This window comes from Centroberyx gerrardi, chromosome 11, assembly GCF_048128805.1.
Source record: "Centroberyx gerrardi isolate f3 chromosome 11, fCenGer3.hap1.cur.20231027, whole genome shotgun sequence".
NCBI lineage: Eukaryota > Metazoa > Chordata > Actinopteri > Beryciformes > Berycidae > Centroberyx > Centroberyx gerrardi.
This window is the reverse complement of record NC_136007.1, coordinates 10,332,315-10,354,357: the sequence shown is the minus strand read 5'-3', so window position 1 is coordinate 10,354,357 and position 22,043 is coordinate 10,332,315. Positions and strand designations below refer to the sequence as shown.

The following is a 22,043-nucleotide window of genomic DNA, read 5'->3' as shown; positions in this document are numbered from 1 at the left end:
ATAATAGAACTGTCATTTTCAACATTTCCTGTTTTTGAATTTTGAAGGAAATCCACTTTCAAATCCACTTTCAAATCAGTCCATCTATTAATTGATTTGAAATTGAGTTAACTGTCCATCACAGTATTTTTGAGCCTACCCACAGGAAAGAGACTGACAAATATCCATGATGCAATGGGCAACATTTTAGATCACACATGTACACATTGTGGACTAACTGTATTCATCACAAAACACCAAGTGCAGTGTCTCTCCTGACTGTCTTTTCTCCATCCAGCTGGAATGGAAACCACTGAAGGCTCTAGAAGCATCCCATGTTGATATTGTGCTTTTATAATTTCCCTGTCCAAACACCAAAGCTGCTTGTGCTTCCTGGCATACTGCTTCCTCCACACTGCCAAGAAAGTACTCGGTAAAGTGGATGCCTCAAAGCAATCCACAAGTCCTAGTGGGACCTGTGATCTCTCTATCTCCTCCTGTGGATGTTTACAACTGGTTCTGTTGTTGGTTTAGGACAAGACATGCCAAATTGCTGTTAAAATCCTCTCATACACTGCAGTATGATTGATTGAATTTTCTTGGCGCAGATGATGCTAGTTTAATTGTTCCTAATGTATAATTTTACCTAGGTCTGTTACTATTTGGATGGAGAAACCAAAGAGTCTACCGAGCAGAACACTTAAAAAAAATGGAAAATAGAACACTGGAACCTCACATATGAGGATCTATTTACCTGTTCATGAACTCAAAACCTGAAAAACAAACTAAAGTCCACCTTTGGCTCAAAATAAAGAGATGCATACTTTAAAACCAAGTCACTGAGACAGAAAAAATGTTTACTTTCAAAACGTTAACAGTGAAAAACTGTTTTTGACCATGTCATTTCAGTTCTCTATGGTTTTGTAATTATTATTTGTTAATGTATTTCCTTGCTTATGTAATGACTTCATCATCCTGACTCATGATATTCAAGCCTAACTCGCATACAAAAACTAACACTAAAGCCCAGGCTCTCAATCCATATCCTTAATGGCCTAGACAATAGAGCAGCTTGGAAAACGTTGCTTTACTACAGTGTGTAGACATTGATAACATAGATCACAGTCTGAGGAAATGCAGTTATCCCAGCTCCACACCACTTGGTGTTGATCTTAATGCTACACTACAGAATACTGTTCTGAGATATCCACTTGTAAAAAAGATTGTGTTAATTGCTATTGAAGTGTTTTTGCAAGCTCTTCAATCTTTTCATGTTGTTCAAAATCTCTGCTCCATTTGTGAGCTAATAAAGTTCAATCAATAAGTCACTTCTGAAGTGCCCAAGCTATTATCTCTGAGTGTCTCTCATTCTAAGTATTAAGGATGCAGGGCAGTACGTGGTTGCTTGTTAGGAGAGAGAGATTATATTGCTGGTATGGCAACCGCTCTATAGATCCGCTATTCAGAGAAAAGTTGCTCAGTTTTGGTGGTGAACTGGCTAATCAACCACATCTTAATCAAGATATCCTTAACCTAGCTCACACACTGCAGGCTGATTCTGCAATTTTTTTTTTTGGGAGGAAAAAACGTCAAGGCGTGGGCAAAGTCAGTATATAAATCTTGTGTTGTCAGCAAAGACATCATAACCAACTGTAAGCCAGCGACAGAGAGATCAGTACAAGGGCTTCTTGAAATAGCTTCTTCCAGAGTTCGACAGGCAAAGAAAGCAATTATCATGAAGACAATGATGCTTCTACTGGTCTCCACTGTGGCGCTGCTGGTCAGTCCAGCAATTGTCAAGCCACATCACAACCCCCACCATGCTAAAGTTACCAGTATTAACCTGGACAAGGTGTTGGATTTGGCTACAAACTACAGCACGTCTCTCCCTAAGGTAAGAGCTCATCTGTTAAATAAACGCAATTGCTAAAACTTGGTCAGCTTCGACATGGGGAAACCACACACTTTAAATACTGCATTTGCTCATCATTAAAACAGTTTGTAAGTCAGGAAAAAGCCTTTGAAGTGCAAAATTGTCATCTCGTCACGCATTGCCTCTTTTGCACTCTAGGATGTGAAGGATTCCTACGTGGACCGTGTTAAAGACCAGGGCCCCAACCCATGCAAGGTGAGGAGAGTGACGTATCTTTGCAACATTGTGGGTTCATGTCCATGTCTCAGGCTGTGAGGCAAAAGTAACAATAACAATAGCAATAGCATCTAATTTGTACTTCATATACTCTAGTTTGGGAGTTCTTCGCCTCAGTTTGTGGCAGAATTTTAGAAATCTTTTTGTGGTAAGCAAGTAAGTTAGGCATAAAGTGCAGTGGTTCAAGAAGGTTAATAAAATGTATGAAAAACATCAGAAATCAGCTTAGCTCTGGTGTTCATTTGACACAAATGACAATGATATATGTCTGATATATATCTTTAAAAGCTAATACTTTCTTGCTTATATTCCATACAGCGTGAGTTTTTCTGCAAAGTAGAGAAGATCCTGGCAAACAATACGCACTTCGGAGGACAGGAGGAGATGGTGCGAAACCTGGTGATCTATAACAAAGGCCACAAAGTAAGAACTGGAAGCACTTTGTTTACTGTTTGACACTAAGGCTTGACTTAAACTGACTGATTGATTTTACTTGAATACGTATAGCTGTCCCTGTGATAGTGACCGGTACCATAACATTTTATTTCATATAAGTTCCAACCGAAACCAGATATGTTCACCAATGTAAGGACACAGATCAGCGTTGGGTATCCGTAACTATCTTAGAAATGAGATCATCGTTATTCTGTTGGCTTACAATGGACAAAGATTGTCCTCATGACAAGAGGTATTTCAGAGACTGGGCCTCTGTCTTATGATCACTGTCTAACAACAGTCCACATGGACAGCAATGAAAAAGTCAAATCTTTGTTACCAAGCTGAAAGGTTTAGAGCACAGCACCGTCTCTTCAGAGAGAAGGAAATGTAAAGAGAGATGCAGAAGATAATTAAAGAAGGAAAGCTGACTGAGCAAATAGTTGAACGCTGATTTCTTGTCTTGCAGGCAATCTGCGACCAGGTCACACAGGAGCAGGAAGTTCAGATTCAACTCATCACCTTCCTGGAGGATCTCATCTATTGTATCCAGCACCAAAACTTCCATGGGAAGAACAGTTCCTGAAAACCTCCTAGACTTGCTACCTGACTATCAGACAGTGGATTCCTTGCATGTTTATTTTGTAAGAGTTCTGATTGAAAAATTAGATCACTTTTTAACAAACATGACACCTACCCAAAATGACAGCAAAAGATTTAAAATTATGGAAATGTTTAAATGTTGGCAGATAACTTAAGTCCTTACAAATAGATAATACTTTTATAGAGTGGGTTGAACTCTTTGACTGAATTCATCTATTATTTAGAGAAATTGAATAATAAGCTTTGGGTTATGATTTATTATTCCAAAACAGCTAAAAGCATTATGGAATAGGACTATTATTTTTGTCTTGATTGATTGTTGTGTGCGTTTCCTGCTTTTTTGAACAGTAGCATGGTTTTAGAGTTGGGGTGGTAGTCTTTTCAGATCACATACCCCCATCTGTCCGGTCCGCTATCCTAGATCAGCACAGCAGTCCTTGAAGAGGCTTTATAAATAGATCTGGGCACAGACTGTTTCACAAGTATAGAGAAGTTGCATGGGAGTTGCACTAGACTGTGTTGTGACCCAGGTCAGATACACCTGCCTATTTATTCCTTTTCATTGTATTTAAGATAATAAGTTAAGACAGTATTTTTTACACTTGAATAACATATTTATTTGTGATCCATATGGTACAGCATTGAAATATAATGATTTTATGCTGTTGACAGAAATAAACTTATTGTTCATCAATGAAGTGTGTATGGCAATGCTTTGTGCTGCATGACATTTGAGTCTGTTTACAGAAGGATACCACACTATACTTCATTCTAATTCTAAGGTCTTAAGAAGTTTCAAATTTAACTCTTGCAGACCCCTGATGAATTCAAAATGGATTCAGTTGAGTTTTTTTTTCCAAAAGTCACACAAAACACTCATAATACCAAAGTTTTGCAAAGTGTTTGCCAATTTATTGAAATTGAAATACAGAAATGTCACATTTAAATAAGTGTTCAATCCCTTGAGTCCATACCTCGTACAAGCACCTTTGACAGTGATTACAGCTTCGAGTCCTCTTGGATGTGTCTATCATCTTGGCACATCTGGATTTTGGGATTTTCTCCTATTCTTCCTTGCGGATTTGTTCAGGCTCAGTCAGATGTTGGATGGAGAGCGTCCGTGAACACCCAGCTTCAAGTCATTCCACAATTTCCAAAGGGATGCTGAGGGTCATGGTCCTGTTTGGAGCACAAAGCGTCGCCTTAATCGAAGGGCTTTGGCACTCTGGAGCCGGTTCTCTACAAGAATGTGCCTGTATTTAGCTCCATTTGTTTTTTATTCTATCGGGTCTCCCAGTCCCATCCACTGAAAAGCCGCATCACATAGGGATGGTTTTAGATGTGAGCTGTGCCCAATTTCTGCCTGACGTAGCACTTTGTAATACGAATCCACTTTTAATTTCATCAGACCACAGAATATTTGGTCTTATGCTCTCCAGGCTACTGTAATGTGTGCAGACACTTAACCCCTGTACCAAAGGGTGGGGCCAATGAAGTGGCACCCGCCCCCCACAAAAGGCTTCATGATAGTTTCTACTCAGACATGCACTGCCCTCTGTGGGAGCTTATATAGATAAATGTGATTAATTTTAATTCATGTTCAATCAGTTGAATTGGTTGTAGATAACTCCAGTTAAGTTGTAAAGACACCACAATGACATTCAAAAGAATTTGGATGCACCTTACCTCAATTTTTAATTAATTTGTAAGCATTTGCAATCTAACTAAAGAAGCAAGCAGCTAGAGCAGTTGCATTTATGTCATGTAATCTTTGAGAGTGTAATTTATTGTAAGTTATTTCCCATGGTGATAATGTGTGGAGGGCATTTGTACATTTTGCGCAGCAGGAGGCTGAAAGAGAAGCAGGAAAAGGAGATATATCCAATCACTGGGAAAATATGGGCACGTAAAGTAACTGAGTTAAACTCTCACCTGTCTGAGCAATTACTGTCGAGGTTCCCTTGTGCAAGATACATGACCCCCAACTAATCAGTGCAAGAGGTTGTGCTGGGCAGCTCCTGGGCAGCTGTGTATATGATTATAAAGCTGTTGCTGAAAAATATCATGTGTGAAGAGCATGCAGGCTCATGAACTCATGAAGTTGCATAACTATATCCATGAAACTGCGGTTCCTTCTTTGCACTCTATGAGATGAAACACAGATCCTGTCAGTGATACAAGCCTTTATCGGCAATATGATGCTACCGCTCGCCTGATTAAATGCAGCTTAAAGGTGAATCGTGATTTTGTGGCTGAGTATCTTACATTATCAGCAAAAGGAACATAGTGCCAGTAAATAGTTTCTTGCCAGTGAAGATGAAAAGACAACAGCGCAAACTGACACTTAACATCACATCATGAGCCAGATATAAACCCATTCGTCCAGAGAATACTGACACCTTGAAGAGAAGGACAGGTGCTGTTAATGGGCCCTACAGAGCCGCCCTCACATGAACCTATAAGCCCAGTCCACCTCTGGCGAGCAAATGCACCTAACACGTCAAATAGATGTTAAATTGATTTACCTCATTTTCTATAAGCCTTGTCACATTTATTTCCTGATGCTCATCAAGTTCAAGCGATTTCATTTATGTGGCATCATTTTAGAACCAAACGGTTTCCCGTAGGCTTTTTAAAAAACTATTATTCACACAACATGGTGTAAACTCAATGGTGTGAGTTCTAGCAGGACTCTAGTTTATCAGTAGTTTAGATGACAGATACTCAGGCCCCATCGCCACCAGCGCCTGTATATATATATATATATATATACACACTGTATATGTGGAATTGCAGGTCTATGCCATGTTCTAAAGCCATATCTTTTGGTTTTATATAGAACCACTTGTGAACCACAGAACCAAATCAAGTATTTTTTTTATTTATTTGCGACCAATGTGTGTAGAACTATTGATGGTTCTTCAAATAGCACTGAAGAACCTTTTAGAAGTTCAAATCAGTCTTCAAATATTAATGGTTCTGCAAAGCACCATTCAGCCAAACAAAGAACCTCTGAAGAACCTTGTTTTTGTAGAGCGAATACTGAACCGATGGGGCTCCCGGGCGATACATGACTGGAGACGCTCTCTGCCTGGCTGTGGTGGGTTGGAAATCCTGCAATCCCCGACTGACTGAGGAGCTCTCTGAGAGGAACATGTTTCACCACTCTTCTCCCCCTTGCCTTGGACAATGTACCCGTCACTCAGTGACTTGATGCAATGTGAGAGCTATGGGGAGGCTTACTGCTCTTGGTGGTGGTTCGGTCTCTCTGTGGCATTCAGCTCTGTGTGTGTGTGTGTGTGTGTGTGTGTGTATTACTGAACCGTGGCTCCCTCATTACTAAATAAAAAGAATCACTCTCCTTTTCACCAGGGCTTTTTATAGGACTCTTGGAATATTCCCAATACTTTATATATCCTTTTCTTAAAGGAATATGCAGACTATTGGGCAAAATAAGCTCTCTGATCAACTTAACACAGTGTAATGAGAAGATACATGATAATGATGTGGCACGCTGTTAAAGCAATATTCCACTTAGTTTTAACATGGGGGTTATTTGGCTCTTGACCGCCATGAAAACCAGAATATAAACTACTCACCAAGATCGGATGCAGCTGGACGAGTTTGTAGCGTTCATATTTTTACCTCCCATTCATTTAAATGAAGCCAGGAAAATAGCCTGAAAACTGACATTTAACACGTTTGTGAACAGATCCAACAACAGATCCCGCTACTGTGATTTTCAACTGACTGTGGGTCCAACGTTTTAGAATATAATTTCGCCGAATAGCATTTTTATCGATAGACTATTTTTCTTCTTGCCAGCGTAGGGATACCATTTAGGAGAGATGCTTCCTGTTTGGGAGAATCCTGCAAGTGAGAAGAGAATTTCTCCTTTGGGGATCACTGAAGTATCACAAACCGTCTACTGAAGTGCTTTAGATACTGAACAAACTAAAGTGAAACTGCTGCCAGTGTTGTCACACAACAATAAGTTGATCCAAGAGTTTATTTTTGGTTATACTACAGTATATCACTTCTCTGAAATGGTGTGATGGCTGAAGAAATGCTCCATGCTCCTAAAGCATGTCAGCCCCCGGGATGACATCATTCGTGCATTTATATGAATATTTAAGTCATTTTATTACCTAAAGTATGCAGTATCAGCACAACCTGAGAGTTTGTGTCATCTGCAGTCTCTCCAGTCACTTCACAGTCTTTGCACACTAACACTAATCCGTGCTCTCTCATCACTCCAAACAGGTCAACTCATCTCTTCATGCCATTTGTTTCTATTTAGTATTCACTACCTCAATGGTACACTGGACTACAGCTGGATACCACACCTGGATGCTCAATACAACGTCCTCTCGGCAGTTGCTGTTGTACCACGTCAATTCTAGTTAGTTTTAGTTTAATTTTTTTCATAAAGATATATACATGAGCATAAACTCTGCTCCTTAACCAGTGAAAACTGCTGTGGGTGGGTGAAGATAAATGTCAATCACCAATATCCAACCTGAATCCATTCCCTCTGCTGCCACAAGAGCCTGGTCCATTGCTGGATGATGAATATGGATATTTTAACTATGAGCTTTTTTTTTAGGATATGTTTGTTTGATTTTTCTTTGCGTAGTGTTGTGGCCCTGAAAAGAGGCAGCTCGTTTAAACCTTTTCTTTGTATTCCTTCCTTCTTTCCTGTACCTGCTCATTGCTAATCCCACTGTTGTTTGGACAAACTCTGACCTATCTACCCAGTTTGCAGCATCATGAGTATTCATAAGAAAAAAAGGTGTTAATTATTCATCTTGCTTTAATATTTCAGCATTAATTCAAGGTAAACCCAGTCAGGTAGATTTAAGGTGATGTATTTCTCTGGAAGCTCAATAAGTAGTCTTGCCCTTTGCAGGAAAAAAATTCCAATCAGACATATTTCTGCTCGTTTCGTTGCTTGTTGAATCAAAGGACATCACTATGGTGTATATAAGACTTTAGTCCACAGAGAATAGGCCTTAGATGTTAAAGGCCCTGAGGTTACTAATTCTGAATTATCTGGGCTCAATAAAATATTAAATGTAGTCTTACACCTATTTATTCTACTATTATTAGTGTGGGTCTTGGAGGACATCTGTTCATATTCCTCTCTAACCTATGGCTGCCGTCCCAAACCCCATGAGGAAACGCCTGCAAGTATGATAATGAGCTCAAATCACCCTGAGGCGATATAACCTACCCCGCTATTCAACCGTATCACACCAGCTTTGTTCGTCTACCTGATCTAATGGGATCCATGCAGGTATCCCACATAAAAACCCCTTAATACAGCAAAGAATACACACTGGAATGCATTAAAACCTCTCATCATAAGAGTCCAAATCTAAGACTGTTGACCAGCCTCCCTTAAAAAACACATCATTTCATCTGAGGTGTGTGAAGCCAGACTGATCCTGGATCATTGCATCTATTAGGAGAGGTTTGATGAATACCCGTCTTATTTTAAGCTTGTCCTTGATCCGTACACACACACACTCACACACACACACACACACAGCAATGGCTGCCTCTGCTTCTTTATTGTGTTCCTGGTCGATTAGCCTCGGGGCTGTCTTCAGGGCCTGGGGCCAGTGGGAGCGGAGGGGGGGGCAGGCTGCATCTGCTAGGGGACCTCCTTCAGGGGCCCCGCTGTGGCCGGGCTCCGTTTTCATGTCTGTCTTCAAAGGGAGAGAGAGAGAGAGAGAGAGAGAGAGAGAGACGCTACACAGCAGCAACATAGACAGTGACACCGCCATTGTTCTTTTTCCATGTTCATTCAGTCAGTATATCTAAGGTGACAGTGTCTCATCACCAGGCAGCTTTTCACCTCACTGTTTACACACGCACACACACACCACCAAGCCTCAGATATGTGAAATACATAGTAAAATTGCAGCCTGATCTTTAAATATGTGTCTTGGATGTGCTCCATGCATGAGAACGACGACCCGGGTTCAATTTCCAACAAAGATTCTACTGTGACCGAAGTTTTCATTTTTAGCTGAAGTTTTTCTTGTTTAACATGACCAAAGCCTTTCCCTAACCTTAACCAAATTGTTTTACTTGCCTAAGCTTAACCGTTAGCTAACCTTTTCACGTGATGAACAGGTGGAAATGGTGTGTCCAGTTTGTGTTGTTGTCACATAATCTAATTTGTGGTGGAAGAACGTAATCTTCACATAATTCTAAAGAACTCTTCAGAATGGAACGTGTCTCCTCTCCTCTCCTCTCTTCTCCTTTCCTCTCCCCTCCTCTCTCCTTTCCTTTCCTCTCTCCTCTCCTCTCCTCTCCTCTCCTCTCCTCTCCTCCTCTCCTCTCCTCTGGGTTTTCCTGCTGTCACAGGAGTTTACTGTCAAACTGCTCAGCTTCACCTTGATGAGATCAACTTGGAAATGAAAAGACCAGAATCCAGACAGTCAGACATTTTAACCATCAGGGAATTTCTTTCTTTCTTTCTTTCTTTCTTTCTTTCTTTCTTTCTTTCTTTCTTTCTCCCCCCTCCCTCCATTCCTTCCTTCTTTCCTTCCTTCTTATTTCTTTCACTCCTTTTTCCTCCCTTGCTTCCTTCCTTTCTATCCTCTCTTCCTTTCTCCCTCTTTCCTCTCTTCTTCCCTTCAGTCCTTCCTTCCTTGCTCTCTTCTTTACTTTTTTCTTTCCCTCCTTTTTCCTCCCTTCCTTCTTTGCTTCATTCATCCTCTTTCTTCCTCCTTCTGTTACTTCCTTCCACCCTTCCTTCCTTCCTTTCCTTCCTTGATCCCTCTCGCCCTCTGTTCCATCCTTCCTTCTTTCCACCTTCCCTTCCTTCCTTCCTCCCTTCCCTCTCTCCATTCCATCCTTCCTCCTCTCTTTCCTTCCTTCCTCTCTTCTTTCTTTCCTTCTTTTTCCTCTCTCCCTTCCTTCCTCCCTTCCTTGTATCCTTTTCCCTTCCTTCCTTCAGCTCTTCCCCCCCTCCCTCTCTCCCTCACCTCCTCCTCCTCCTCCTCCCATCCCTCCGTCCCTCTCTACCTTCCTCCGGTCCTCTGTCTCGGTACACTACAACCACATTTTCTTGGGGAGGATTATTATGTTCAGTAGACGGTATGGTGATTATACGTTCATATAGTTTAATCTGGCTTTCTGTGAAGGCCTGCTCCTGACCGGCTAAGTGCTTTGTAGGAAAAATCACGCCACAGTGAGTTATTTCTGGCTGGGTTAATCTTATTTCTCTGGGCACTTTGATAATGGAGAGGACCTGAATAATGAATGTGTGTATAATACCGTTCTTCGGGCCCGCTGAATGAATTAAGCAGGTGCCCATAACTGAGGTTCTGTGAGTGTCCTTAATATAATACCCTGCCCCCTCCTTCATCCCTCCATCTCTACCATCACATGTTGTATTTTTCAAATTAGGACGAAGTTAAGGAATACACTTTGGCAGTCAAGGAAAGTCAAGAAAACACGGCAAAATAGCTTTTTCTCCAGTTAGAGTGCTATTAATGTATGCGGAAATAGACCACACAATAAACAGAAAAGAGACATTCAGTCCACGATCTACCGCATGCCAACACACACACACACACACACACACACACACACACACACACACACGTCCCTTTCCATGGCTTACAATAGAGACGCAATCTCTCTCTATCTCTATCTCTCTCCCTGTGCTCACACCTCTTTGCTTTGTGTGTGTGTGTGTGTGTGTGTGTGTGTGTGTGTGCATCTCAATAGCCTCTGCATAATGCATGGTGTGGTAGTTATAGCAGACAGCTTGACCTCACACACTGACGATGAGACTCTAAACGTTCCTGAGTCGCAGCTCCAGAGAAGTTACCCAGCAGCTCGTCTCTGCACAGCCGCTGCTTAATATCAGGAAAATAACTCGAGGTGTTTTGGATTCCATACACAAGGGAATGTTGATATTTCATAACTTCGAAGTGTCTTTCTTACATGATAAATAAGTGATTTCATGAAGTTTTGCTTTACTTGCTTGGAAAGTCAATGAATAAATAGTTCTGTTTGTGTTGTATTTTGAAGTCATAGAAACAGACATTTTTGCCAACTGTAAACAACTTTATTAGTCATGTCTCATGACCAAGCAAGTAACTCATTACATTTACTCCCGTCACTGTAATTGAGTAGCTTCTTTGTGTGCTTCTACTTGTTTTTGAGTGTCTTTTAAAGTTAGTAATTTTGCCTTTACTTAAGTATGTTTTTACTTAAGTGTTGTACTTAACTGCATTTTAAATCACATCCATAACAGAGTACATATTTTGACGCTCTCTATAAGCATCATGAACTGGACCATCGTAAATTGGCCAATTGTGGAAACATTCGCAGTGAGCGGTCAGTCAGCACAGAAGAGAAGAGACTTTGTTTATGCACTTTATTTTGTAATTTCCAAATTTTCCAATTAAAAGAATCTAGTTTGAACTCTGTCCTCTTGTCCTTTTAGAATTGCACGGGGAAGATCACATCTAACAACGTTCTCTTTTCTAAAAAAGTAATTCAGTAACTTTTGCTATTAAATTAGCTACTTTCTACTTTTACTTAAGTAGATTTTTACGAGGGTACTTTTACTTCTACTTAAGTAAAGTATCAGCAAAGTAACAGTAGCCTAATTGCTTCCCACAGCATGGGAAGCAGTTGGCTTGGAGGCATATTGCCCGTCTCTACAGCCACAAGAAGTTGCCCGTTTGCCATCGCCTTAACAGAAATACACAAACTTGACAAATAATGTCAATTTACACACACACACACACACACACACACACACCAGTAAGAGGAGGGAACAGAGGAGAGAATAGGAACAGATAGCAACAGATGGAAAGCATCTCCTGCTACACCTTTAAAAGGCATCTATCATCCTGGCCTCAAGTTTCCATAGAGTAACACAATCTGTGTTTGTGTGTGCGTGTGTGTACGCATGTGTGTGTTCATGCATACGTGTGTGTGTGCATATGTGTACCATCCATATGCCTTCACGTGTGTGTGTGTGTGTGTGTGTGTGTGTGTGTGCCCATGCCTGTGTGAATGTATATGCGTGTGTACGTGTGTGTGCCCAAGCCTGTGTGCACATATGCATGTGTGTGTGCGTGTGTGTGCACATATGCTGTGCAGGAAGTGAGCAGTTGGTCCTGAGCCGGCTTGGCAGATGATGATAATAGAAGGTGACTAATAGAGAGCGCAGAGGTAGCTGTCTTCCTCCGCTCTGGTCACATTCTCATTTGTTGCTACTGGCATTGGATGAATTATTGAGTTTGGGGTGTCTTGGCTCTGCCACTGGCCCTGCTACTCCCCCCCCCCCCCCCCCCCCCCCCTCCCCCCTCCCCGCATTCCCTCACTCTGCTCCCAGGGATGACAGCCACCCAGTGTGTGTGTGTGTGTGTGTGTGAGAGAGAGAGAGAGAGAGAAAGAGATAGAGACAGTGTGTATGTGCGTGCAGTCGGCAGCAATTAAACACAGCTCTCATCCTCATTCTGTCAAAAATGGTCTTCCCTGCATGAAAACATCTCAAGGAAACACACACACACACACACACTACATTTCTGTATTTCTCTCTCACACCGCTGCCCCCCCCCCCTCTCTCTCTCTCTCTCTCTCTCTCTTTCATTTTCACTCTCTCACCTGCTTACAGATACAATCTACACCTTTCTTTCATCTTTCATCAGCTCTTTTATTCAACTTATTCAATGGCAGTTGATTATAAAGCCATTTGCGAGCGGCTTGATTAACGGATCCAAGAGGAATTCTCATATTAAAGATAATGCACAAATTGGCCCGCAGATCCAACACACCTCAATTATTGCATGAGAAAATGCAATATACCTTTCAGCTGCTGCTGAATAATTGAAGTGCCCCCAGTCGCCACATGCTGCTAACGCTCACAAGCCTTCAGCTCAACTTACCACAGAGAGAGTGCGTTATGATATCAATACGGGTATTACAAAGATCAATAATTCACACGGCGAAGCTCCTTTTTTACCGTACATTTTACGTCAGATCCAACACATTCAAGTCATTTCAGCTCCTTCCTCTGCAGCGATATGTGATAGCATTATTTTAAATGCCGAAACGCATTGGAAAGCGTGAAATGTTTTAAATGTTTGAAACAGCTAAAACAGTTTTGTCTAAATATGTCACTACAATGTGAGAGAAATAGGAACGAAGGATATTAATGATGACAACAATAACCATATTTGCATTTCAATCTTGCCCTCCCGTTACAAAATAATCTTTAACACCATAAATTACTATAATTAATCACCTCTCAGCATCAAAGAGAATATTAATGAGTGCCAGAAATGTTTCTATGTAATTGCAAACTATTGATCCCCTGGCTAAAACAAGCCGCCAGAGACTCGGTCTCACTGGGAAAATCACACAACCTCCGGTTATGTTGACTGCGCTCAGTGGGCGGATGGAACTTAGCCATAATCTTTTTATTTTCGGAAATGTTTTGTTGTTATCAAATATCATGCAGAGATTAGTCACATATTATGACTATAGTTTAATTTCCACGTTATGAATAAAATTAGTAAAAGTGGGCTTCGATTTACTGAATGCAATATAATTTACACTAAATTACGCGCCGAAATATCCAAATTGCGCATTTGGTTAAGTTAAGAGTCGAACTTATTTCAAACGAAATTTTTTGAAATAACAATAGCCTAATATAAATGATAATAATTATTATCATTTCTTATATGAAGTAGTATCATTGGCCTACCTTTAATAACAAAAACGACAACAGATCACCGGTATAATAAAAGGTCATGAAAAATAAAAAAATGAAGAAACGTTTGTGTCCAATAAAAAAAAAAAAAATCTTGCCGCGTTGTCCAATTGTAAAATATTTTCACCTCCTTCCTCGGTTTACCTGTTTATCCAGAGTCTCTCTCTCTCTCTCTCTCTCTCTCTCTCTCTCTCTCTCTCCCTGGAGTCACACAGTTCCCAGCCAGACTTCTACTCCCCAACTCCTCTGCATTACTCCTTACTTCGTTTTATACCAATATATAATTAATACTGCATCGTCATTACTTAATAATTTCAAACCCCGCGACATAACCCGGTGACATGAGGGCATCCATAATTAAAACTGAACTAATTAGAGGGGAAGGGGCCATTAGCACCATGTAAAAGACTCATATATTGCGCTCCACGGTGTGAAGCCCAGGCACTGAAAATGTATATTTTCTTATATCACATACTACAATACATATTTAATCCCATCAGAGGTTTGGAGATTCATGAATAAAACAATCGGGTGATTTCCCGTGAAACAAACAGTTTACAATCATTTTATCGCCCATTGGCGCATCTCAGCATGAGCAATCCAGTTTGTTACACAATTCATAACCTTTGAGAAGAGAAACACTTTTATTTCTGTGATTTTGTTTGCTCTTTTTGTATTATAGGCTACTGTCAATGCATTTTTATAAGCACAGCCTTGATTCAAATAATAGCCTACCAGTGGATAAAGCGCATGCATGTTAGAAGAAAAACAATCCAGTCGCTGATTCAGAGATTTTTTTTTTTTTAGAAAATAATCAATAATTTATTAAGTTTAAACTTCACACATTTTATCAAGTGAAATCCAAGAGTGAGGAAAAAAAATACTCAAAGTAGTATTTGGGTGTTATATATAATAGGCCTATACATATACCTGTAATACTCCAAAACATGTTCACATCAAAATACGCAATGTCTAAAATATAGCAGCAGCCTTCCAAAAGCCCCACGGATGTGCCTCATCATATGATGGTGTCATTTGTAAGTAATTCAAGATAAACAGACTAGGTGCGTCGTTGACTGTGAGAAGTATTATTTTTACTGTACTTGTTCGTTTGCGCGTGAGTTATCATACAGTTCACGAAGAGAGCACATTCATTTGCAAAAAACAAACTGTAGTGTTGCTTCAAAAAGGTGGGTGAGTTTTTGATCCCCTCGGCGGTGAACTCACACCCAGTCAGTCATCCAGTAGTCTGCACTTATGTCACGGATCCAAAAAAAACACTGTACAATGCACAGACACATTGGTAGGTGGAAAAAGTCCCAAGATACGATGGTGAAGGCTTCAGAAATGCGAGCCAGTGATGCAAGTGGTAAATAAAAAGGTGGGTGAACTAAGACCTCCAGTCATAAGGCAAACAACCACCAATATAAACAAAATCTATTCATTTCACAAAAGTATCAACTTGTGTTTTTGCATCTTAAAAGACCCTATCCTCATACAATTTACATCAATCTGATACCACTTGTGAATTAACCTCGTCAAGGCTTAATGCCAGCCTAAAAAGGTGTAAACTCTATTAGAAAGGTGGTAAAATTAGTTAAGGTATAGCTACATCCCTGAATGTGTGGAAATGAGTTTGAGTGGGTTTGATGACAATAAAAAAAACACAAAAAAAACAGGATAGTCTGTGGAGCAATAGGATGCATCGTTTCCCTCACATTCAGTGAGTGGAGATGGGTGTGCAAGATACATGATCAAAAACATCAAAATAAACCTTCCCACTGAGCTTTAGCACAATAATTTATCAGTCCCATACTAACAACCAAATCGAAAATGTGCAAGAACGAAGAGTGAGCGACACGAAAATCAACTTGAAACGAAAATGTAAATAAATACTACAAAGTCTTTTGGAGATAATCCCGGATGAGACGTGACGAGATGCTGATAAATCCCTGTTAGTTAGTTAGTAGGCTATTATTAATCACTCGATCAAAAATGTAGTATTTTATTCATGATGTGTTGAAACTCAATGCACCGCAGAGTATTTCATTCTTTTCTGTTTTTGCCGCTGGTTGCAAAACCACACTCGAACCACATTCTTTTTCAGGTCCAGTTTTTCGGCGATGGCCGCGATTTTTTCCGAGGAGGGCCGGGGCTGGATGGCGAAATAAGCCTCCAAGGAGCGCTTCTCCGGCGCGGCGATGGAGGTGCGCTTTCTTTTCCTCTCGTTCCCGTTGAAAAGGTCCGGCTTGCTGTTTTTCTCCCGGTAAGCAGCCTCGGCTTCCTCCAGCCAGGCCTGGAGAACCGGCTTGAGCGCTATCATGTTATTGTGGGACAAGGTGAGGGACTCGAACCTGCAGATGGTGCTCTGGCTCAGCGAGCCCACGCCGGGGATCTTCAGGTTGGCGAGCGCCGAGCCGACGTCCGCCTGGGTCACGCCGAGCTTGATCCGCCTCTGCTTGAACCTCTCGGCGAAGGCTTCCAGCTCCCTCGGATCCGACTCCACGTCGTTGACGCACGCCATGCCGCCGTGGACGGACAGGGAGTGCGGGTGCGCCATTGTGGCCATCGCCTGGTGCAGCTGCCCCATGGTCTGCAGGTGGTGGTGGGGGTGCTGGTGGTGGTGCGCCGGCGCGGTCATCCCGGGAGGCTCCGGAGCCCCCATCCCGGTCACGGCCAGGCTGGAGGAGAGGTGGTCCAGGAGGTCCCCGGCCTCCAGGGTCTGTCCGAGGTGGTGGTGGTGGTGGTGGGAGGCGATGGTGGAGGGGACGTGGGAGATGGGCACGGTGGTGGAGGAAGAGGAGGAGGCTGAGGTGCAGGGGACACTGCTCATGGTATGGTAAGTCACGTCTGGTTTGAACGGGTGACTCTTGCCGTGAGAGACAATGCTGTCAGCAGCCGCCAGAGCCTCTGCCCGTGCCAGCAGGCTCTCATCAAAGCCTCCGAATATATTGCCCTGCAGCTGCAAGCAAGAGTGCGCATATTGGAGTCAGTGGGGAATTCTGTCAGGCAGCTCAGGATCTAAAAAACATTTTCCAAAGGCAAGCAGCGCCGAGGAGAGGAGAGAACCCTCCTCAAAGCGCAGGTCATAAAAATTAATATGAAAGCAAGAGCATTGCTTGAATAGACATGTGGATGAGAGAGAGAGAGAGAGGGGGGGGAGGAGGAGGGGTGGGGGGGAGAGGAGAAACACAGAGAGAGAGAGAGAGAGGGAGAGAGGGAGCGGATAGGAACAAAGAACAAAGTCCTGTCAAATCAACTTTACAGACATTTCCAGTGTGATATTTCTTCCCTCCTTTCACCCAGTATTCTCCACAACCATTCTCCCCCGACCTGAACGTACCTGCGGGGCGGGCAGACAGACTCTGCGCATGCCCTCCGAGCCCGAGTGCAGGCCGGGATACTTGGGCTCGTGCAGGGCCGGGTGCATGGAGAAATGCTGCTTTCCGTTCATGGTCATCATCCTCCTCCCTGCACGCAGCTCGCAAGCAGCAGTGTGGCCCCTGACATAAAGCCGGGCAGCGGACAGCTAGAGAGCTCCTCTCCTCTCCTTCACCAGACTGAGCTATTAACATTGGCAGCGCCTCCCGGCATCCCACTCTCCCTCTTCCTCCCCTCCTCCCTCTCTTTCAGCCGCCCTCCTCCCTCTTGCTCCCTCCCTCCACCCCACCTGCTCCTGTACTCAACTTACAAGTTGCCAAGTGTGGCCTCCGTGCGCAAGCGTGGAATGGCTTTGTGGAGAAATAACCCTCACCAAGAAAATCACTATAATATTCCTATGATATTCCTATAGGAACTTGTCAGTGAGTTTATTGTGACCGTGTCGTATGGTATTTTTAATCTCCTATGGTAGTCTATTAATATAGGATTTTATGTGTATTTTTGTAACCTATTGTAGCAGTAGGCCTAAGTTAAACGTTTATGTTATATTTGTTTGGTATCCTTCCAAAAATAGTTATACGATTACTATAGATCTTTTTCGTGAGGTAAAGTTTAGATAGCCTATGAATATTGATTTGCAGGGTGTGAGGCGAGATTTTGGAGCCCACTTGGCGGCCCTGTGGATAGCTTGGCCACCTATAGAGCCTGTCTTGTACTTTGTTCTGTGATCCAGGATGTCAGAGTTCATATCAAATCATCATGTCAGAGTTGTATCGCCTGTATTGGTGGCCCTGCTGGTGTTTACACTCTCTTAAAAACAGGAGTTCTTTTTAACTCATCCAAACAAACGCACATCTCGTGTTACTTTTTAATACAACATGTGTTAAAGATGTTATCAATGCATGCTGCGTTGGTCAGTAACATAAGACGTTTTGCAGCCAAGTTCATTCGCACATGTGTTGAACATGGTCGATCTGTTAGAGTAGAATTTTAGTAGAGTGTAAAACACATGAGAATTAGATCGAAGACATATTTTCTCTCGTGATATATTCTAACATGCTTCAAAAATATAACCATGTAGCCTACTGAGTATTTCCACGGTGTGTTTCCATTGCATGCAGAGCCTGACTGCAGCACCATGGACAGCGCAGGAGGAAACTAAAGACCAAAACTTGAACTCGACATCTTTGGGAGTAGAAATAAATAAATAAAATAAAAAATAGAACAGACAAAGGGAATAATAAATGAACACAGAAACATTTTACACCGTGTGATTTGACAACCTGGGCCTGTTCAGACATTACAGCCGTCAAAATAACACACAGGCTAAATACAGGTAAGCAGAGCTAATTTTCAAACCTTTGAAAACATTTCAAATGCAGAAATAACTAAAAAAAAAAAAAAGAAAATCTCGTACGCCAGGAAAATATGGCATAGAACCAGTTTTATTTATTAATTTTATTGTTTTACTGCTACAAACGTTTTGCATAGCCTTCCACTGGAAACAATGAAATACCCAAAACATGGAGATTATTTAGGGTCAACAAACATTTCAGATGGACCCGATGGGTTGATCCAAAGGTTTTGTTAATCCAAAATCACAATTACCTTGATAGCTACTTGTTACCCTATAACATATATCTACCATAAAACTGAACTTTGATATATCTTTTGTAAACTTGAAGCACCAATATAATCTTACACCCTCGCCCCAATAAAAACATGGATAGATAGATGTAGGCCTAAATAATCCGAAAATAAATGAATAAATGAATTAAAAATAAAAGCCTGAACAAGTAGGCCTATGAATTTAATTTCTGTTTCAAACTGTGCATCTCGGGCCTGTAGGCCTACTGCCCAGTTGACCCGGGGCCCTGGCCTGGCCTCCTCTATCCCCGGGCTCCTTTACAGACTTCTCATGTGGCCGCCTGGTTAAAACTCATGAAGCCGGGGCGGACGGGCCGAAAGAGGAGCCAGGCGGGCGGAGGCGGACCGATGACACAGCGGGTCCATCCGATCCTGCCGGCCGCCTCTCCGGTTCCCCAGACCCTGAATAATTTAGCAGCGCGGTGGCAGGCATCCATTACCACGTTGGCATGTTCTTATTCATTATACAGATTAAAACAGCCAAGATCTTTTCTCACCATGCAAACCTGTTGCAGGCTGGGGAGCCAAACTTTACTGGCAGACCTGCATCTATAGGGGAGGGTCACCCTAAACAATCTTTATCCACCTTTTAACATGTGGAAGAGGTCACCCACCTTTTTAGGCGGACATAAGCATAGCCTATAGTCTATGTTCATGACGTAAATTCCTTCGCATGTAGGCTATCAAACTGATGAAGTTATATGAAGGTGGGGTATTTTAGGCATAAAGAAATAACATAATAAATAATAAAATGTAGGGCCTAATTGATTTTTGTTTAGAATGGTGTTGTTTGTCCTATGATAAGCAGACTGGAGGTCATAGTTAACCTACTTTTTATAGGCCTATACCATTGTGCATAGTCTAATTAATTAAGCAATATCACACGAGTGCTGATGTACAGTAGCCTATAACAGCACGACTTCGAGTGTGATATTACTTTCATAGGCCTATATAGTTATATAAACAAAGCTTTATCAAGTAGTAGGCTAATGGTAATTTGAGACAACAGATTATGATTTTTGTCTTTTCTCCGCCAACAAAAACAATTCCCTCAGTTCCATTACCAGGTGTTGCCAATTAGCCTAATAAACTGTTTATACGATTAGAACACCTGTCAAGCGGAGTGATACATATAGTTAGTAAAACGTCCCAGTGCTGTTATCTCCAATATCAAGCAGCAGCACTCATGGAATGCCTCCTGTCCAATCAAATTACTCGTCCGAAACTATTGTATAAATGTGAAATTATTCAATCCCGACCATAGACTAGGACTCAGTAGCCTTAATAAAATCTATTTTGTAACAATTAGAGAAGTGTATAGCCTAGATATAAAGGCCACACGTGAGAGCCGTCAGATTTAACTTGGTTTGGTCGCATGGACTCCATCTAAGGAGACCAGAGAGAAATAGCCTAGTTTTTTTTTTTTTTTAACCATTCATCATCCCTTTTAAGATGTTTCCCTGAATAAGGCATGAAGTCCTTTTCTCACCCTCATCTCGGTCTTCCCTTCACTCCATTTTTTTTCTTTTTACTTCTTAATAACTGTTCTATAGCCGGGCCTATTCATAATTTAGTGGTCATTGTGGAATGTTTACGACTTTGTCATCTGTGTGCATTCGCATCCAGAAGATTGCATCTGACATGTTTTATGGATTTGTTTGTGCCCAAATGTGACAGCGCTCTTCTCTTCTCTTCTCTGCTCCCCCGTCTGGCCTGCACAGGCTTCACTCCTCCAAATGACCCAGCTGCTGTTCAGTGTTCACTCCTTTACCTGGTGACGAGGACTGTAACGAAAGACTATCTTGAATTTCTGCGATAATATCAGTCAATCAATAGGCTACTAGCCTATTGGTAGGCCTACTGCAAACTACTAGCCTAGCCTACTACTACGCTACTAACGTTACTTCTAAGTCCTTACCTCCACTAAATATAGGCCTAATATTGAAATGGAATTATCCCAAAACTAGGCTTATCTCACCACCCACTAAATTAGTTTTTGCCCTAATTAGCTAGCTAGCCGTCGTCCTCCACAACCATAAACTAGCCTGGAAAAGAAAAAGAAATGGCAGAAAAGTTAGTTTTCTTGGTGGAAAGATGAAACTTTATAGATCCCCGTGGAGAAGATCATGGTAGAATTGCCGCTACTTCGATTTTTACATTTTAGGCGTAACGTTACATCAAAGGTATGCTATATCCCTAGTCATCCACACAGGTGAGGTGACTGACTTATCGCGATGTTTGAAGACAAGAGTGGACGCCAACTGCCGTGTTTCTCACCCGGGCCTCCGCCACCACGACGACAAGGGATCCGCCAAGGACGATGCGCCGTCGAGGCACCGGTTTGACATCCCCTCCCCGGGGGAAAGCCGACAGTTCTTGCATTAAGTCAAACAGACTCTGAGTGTTTTCACTTGACTTCCTAAAGTAAGAAACGCTCATGTATTATTCAACGATATTTGAATATGTCAGAGTCGCTGGGGCGCTGGAATTAAACTCAGCGACAGAGGCTACTGCACTGCGGAGGGATTTGTTTGAGGGCGCGGGTGTCAACGTGGACGGCCGTTACAAAGAATTGACCTGATATAATAATAAGAGGGCATTACCTATCCATTCCTTAGGTCTACTATAAGGCTTCTGCCCCACCACATAAAATCGTACAATCTGCAAGTTTTACCAGCAGGAAATACAGTAGGCCAGTAGAGCGTAAACAATCAAGCATAGGGTTTCCCGATTATTTTCATATCAATAAACCCCCCAACTATGAACATTAGACTCAACACTTTGTCCCTGACTTTGTAACAGCCCAATGATGATTTATATTATGACTTTACACATAATTACATGACTATCTCTAGGCGACTTTGGATGGGAAAGAGGCAGTGAAGTCAATGATCAGAACAGTCAATTTTAGCCTATAGGCCTACATTCTCTAATTTTGCTAATTTCTAGAGGGAAATGATAATGAAATTAAACCGAGGACCCTCTGGAAACCCATCATGCACCCCTGGAGGTTCCCAACCCCACTTTGGGAACCACTAATCTAACACAGCAGATAACATGCAAAATGAAGAAAAGAGACCACACAGCGGTGTAAGGTAA

General features: G+C 41.9%; 1 protein-coding gene across 1 annotated transcript; it reads right to left on the bottom strand.

Moving 5' to 3' along the window:
- Window positions 1-15,942: 15,942 nt before the first annotated feature.
- On the bottom strand, window positions 15,943-17,421 carry pou4f3 (POU class 4 homeobox 3). Its single transcript, XM_071895978.1, has 2 exons — window positions 17,260-17,421; window positions 15,943-16,878 (listed from the first exon to the last, which is right to left on the bottom strand). The coding sequence occupies exons 1-2, from the start codon at window positions 17,377-17,379 to the stop codon at window positions 15,943-15,945; spliced, it is 1,056 nt and encodes a 351-aa protein (XP_071752079.1). The 5' UTR covers window positions 17,380-17,421.
- Between the last annotated feature and the right edge of the window lie 4,622 nt (window positions 17,422-22,043).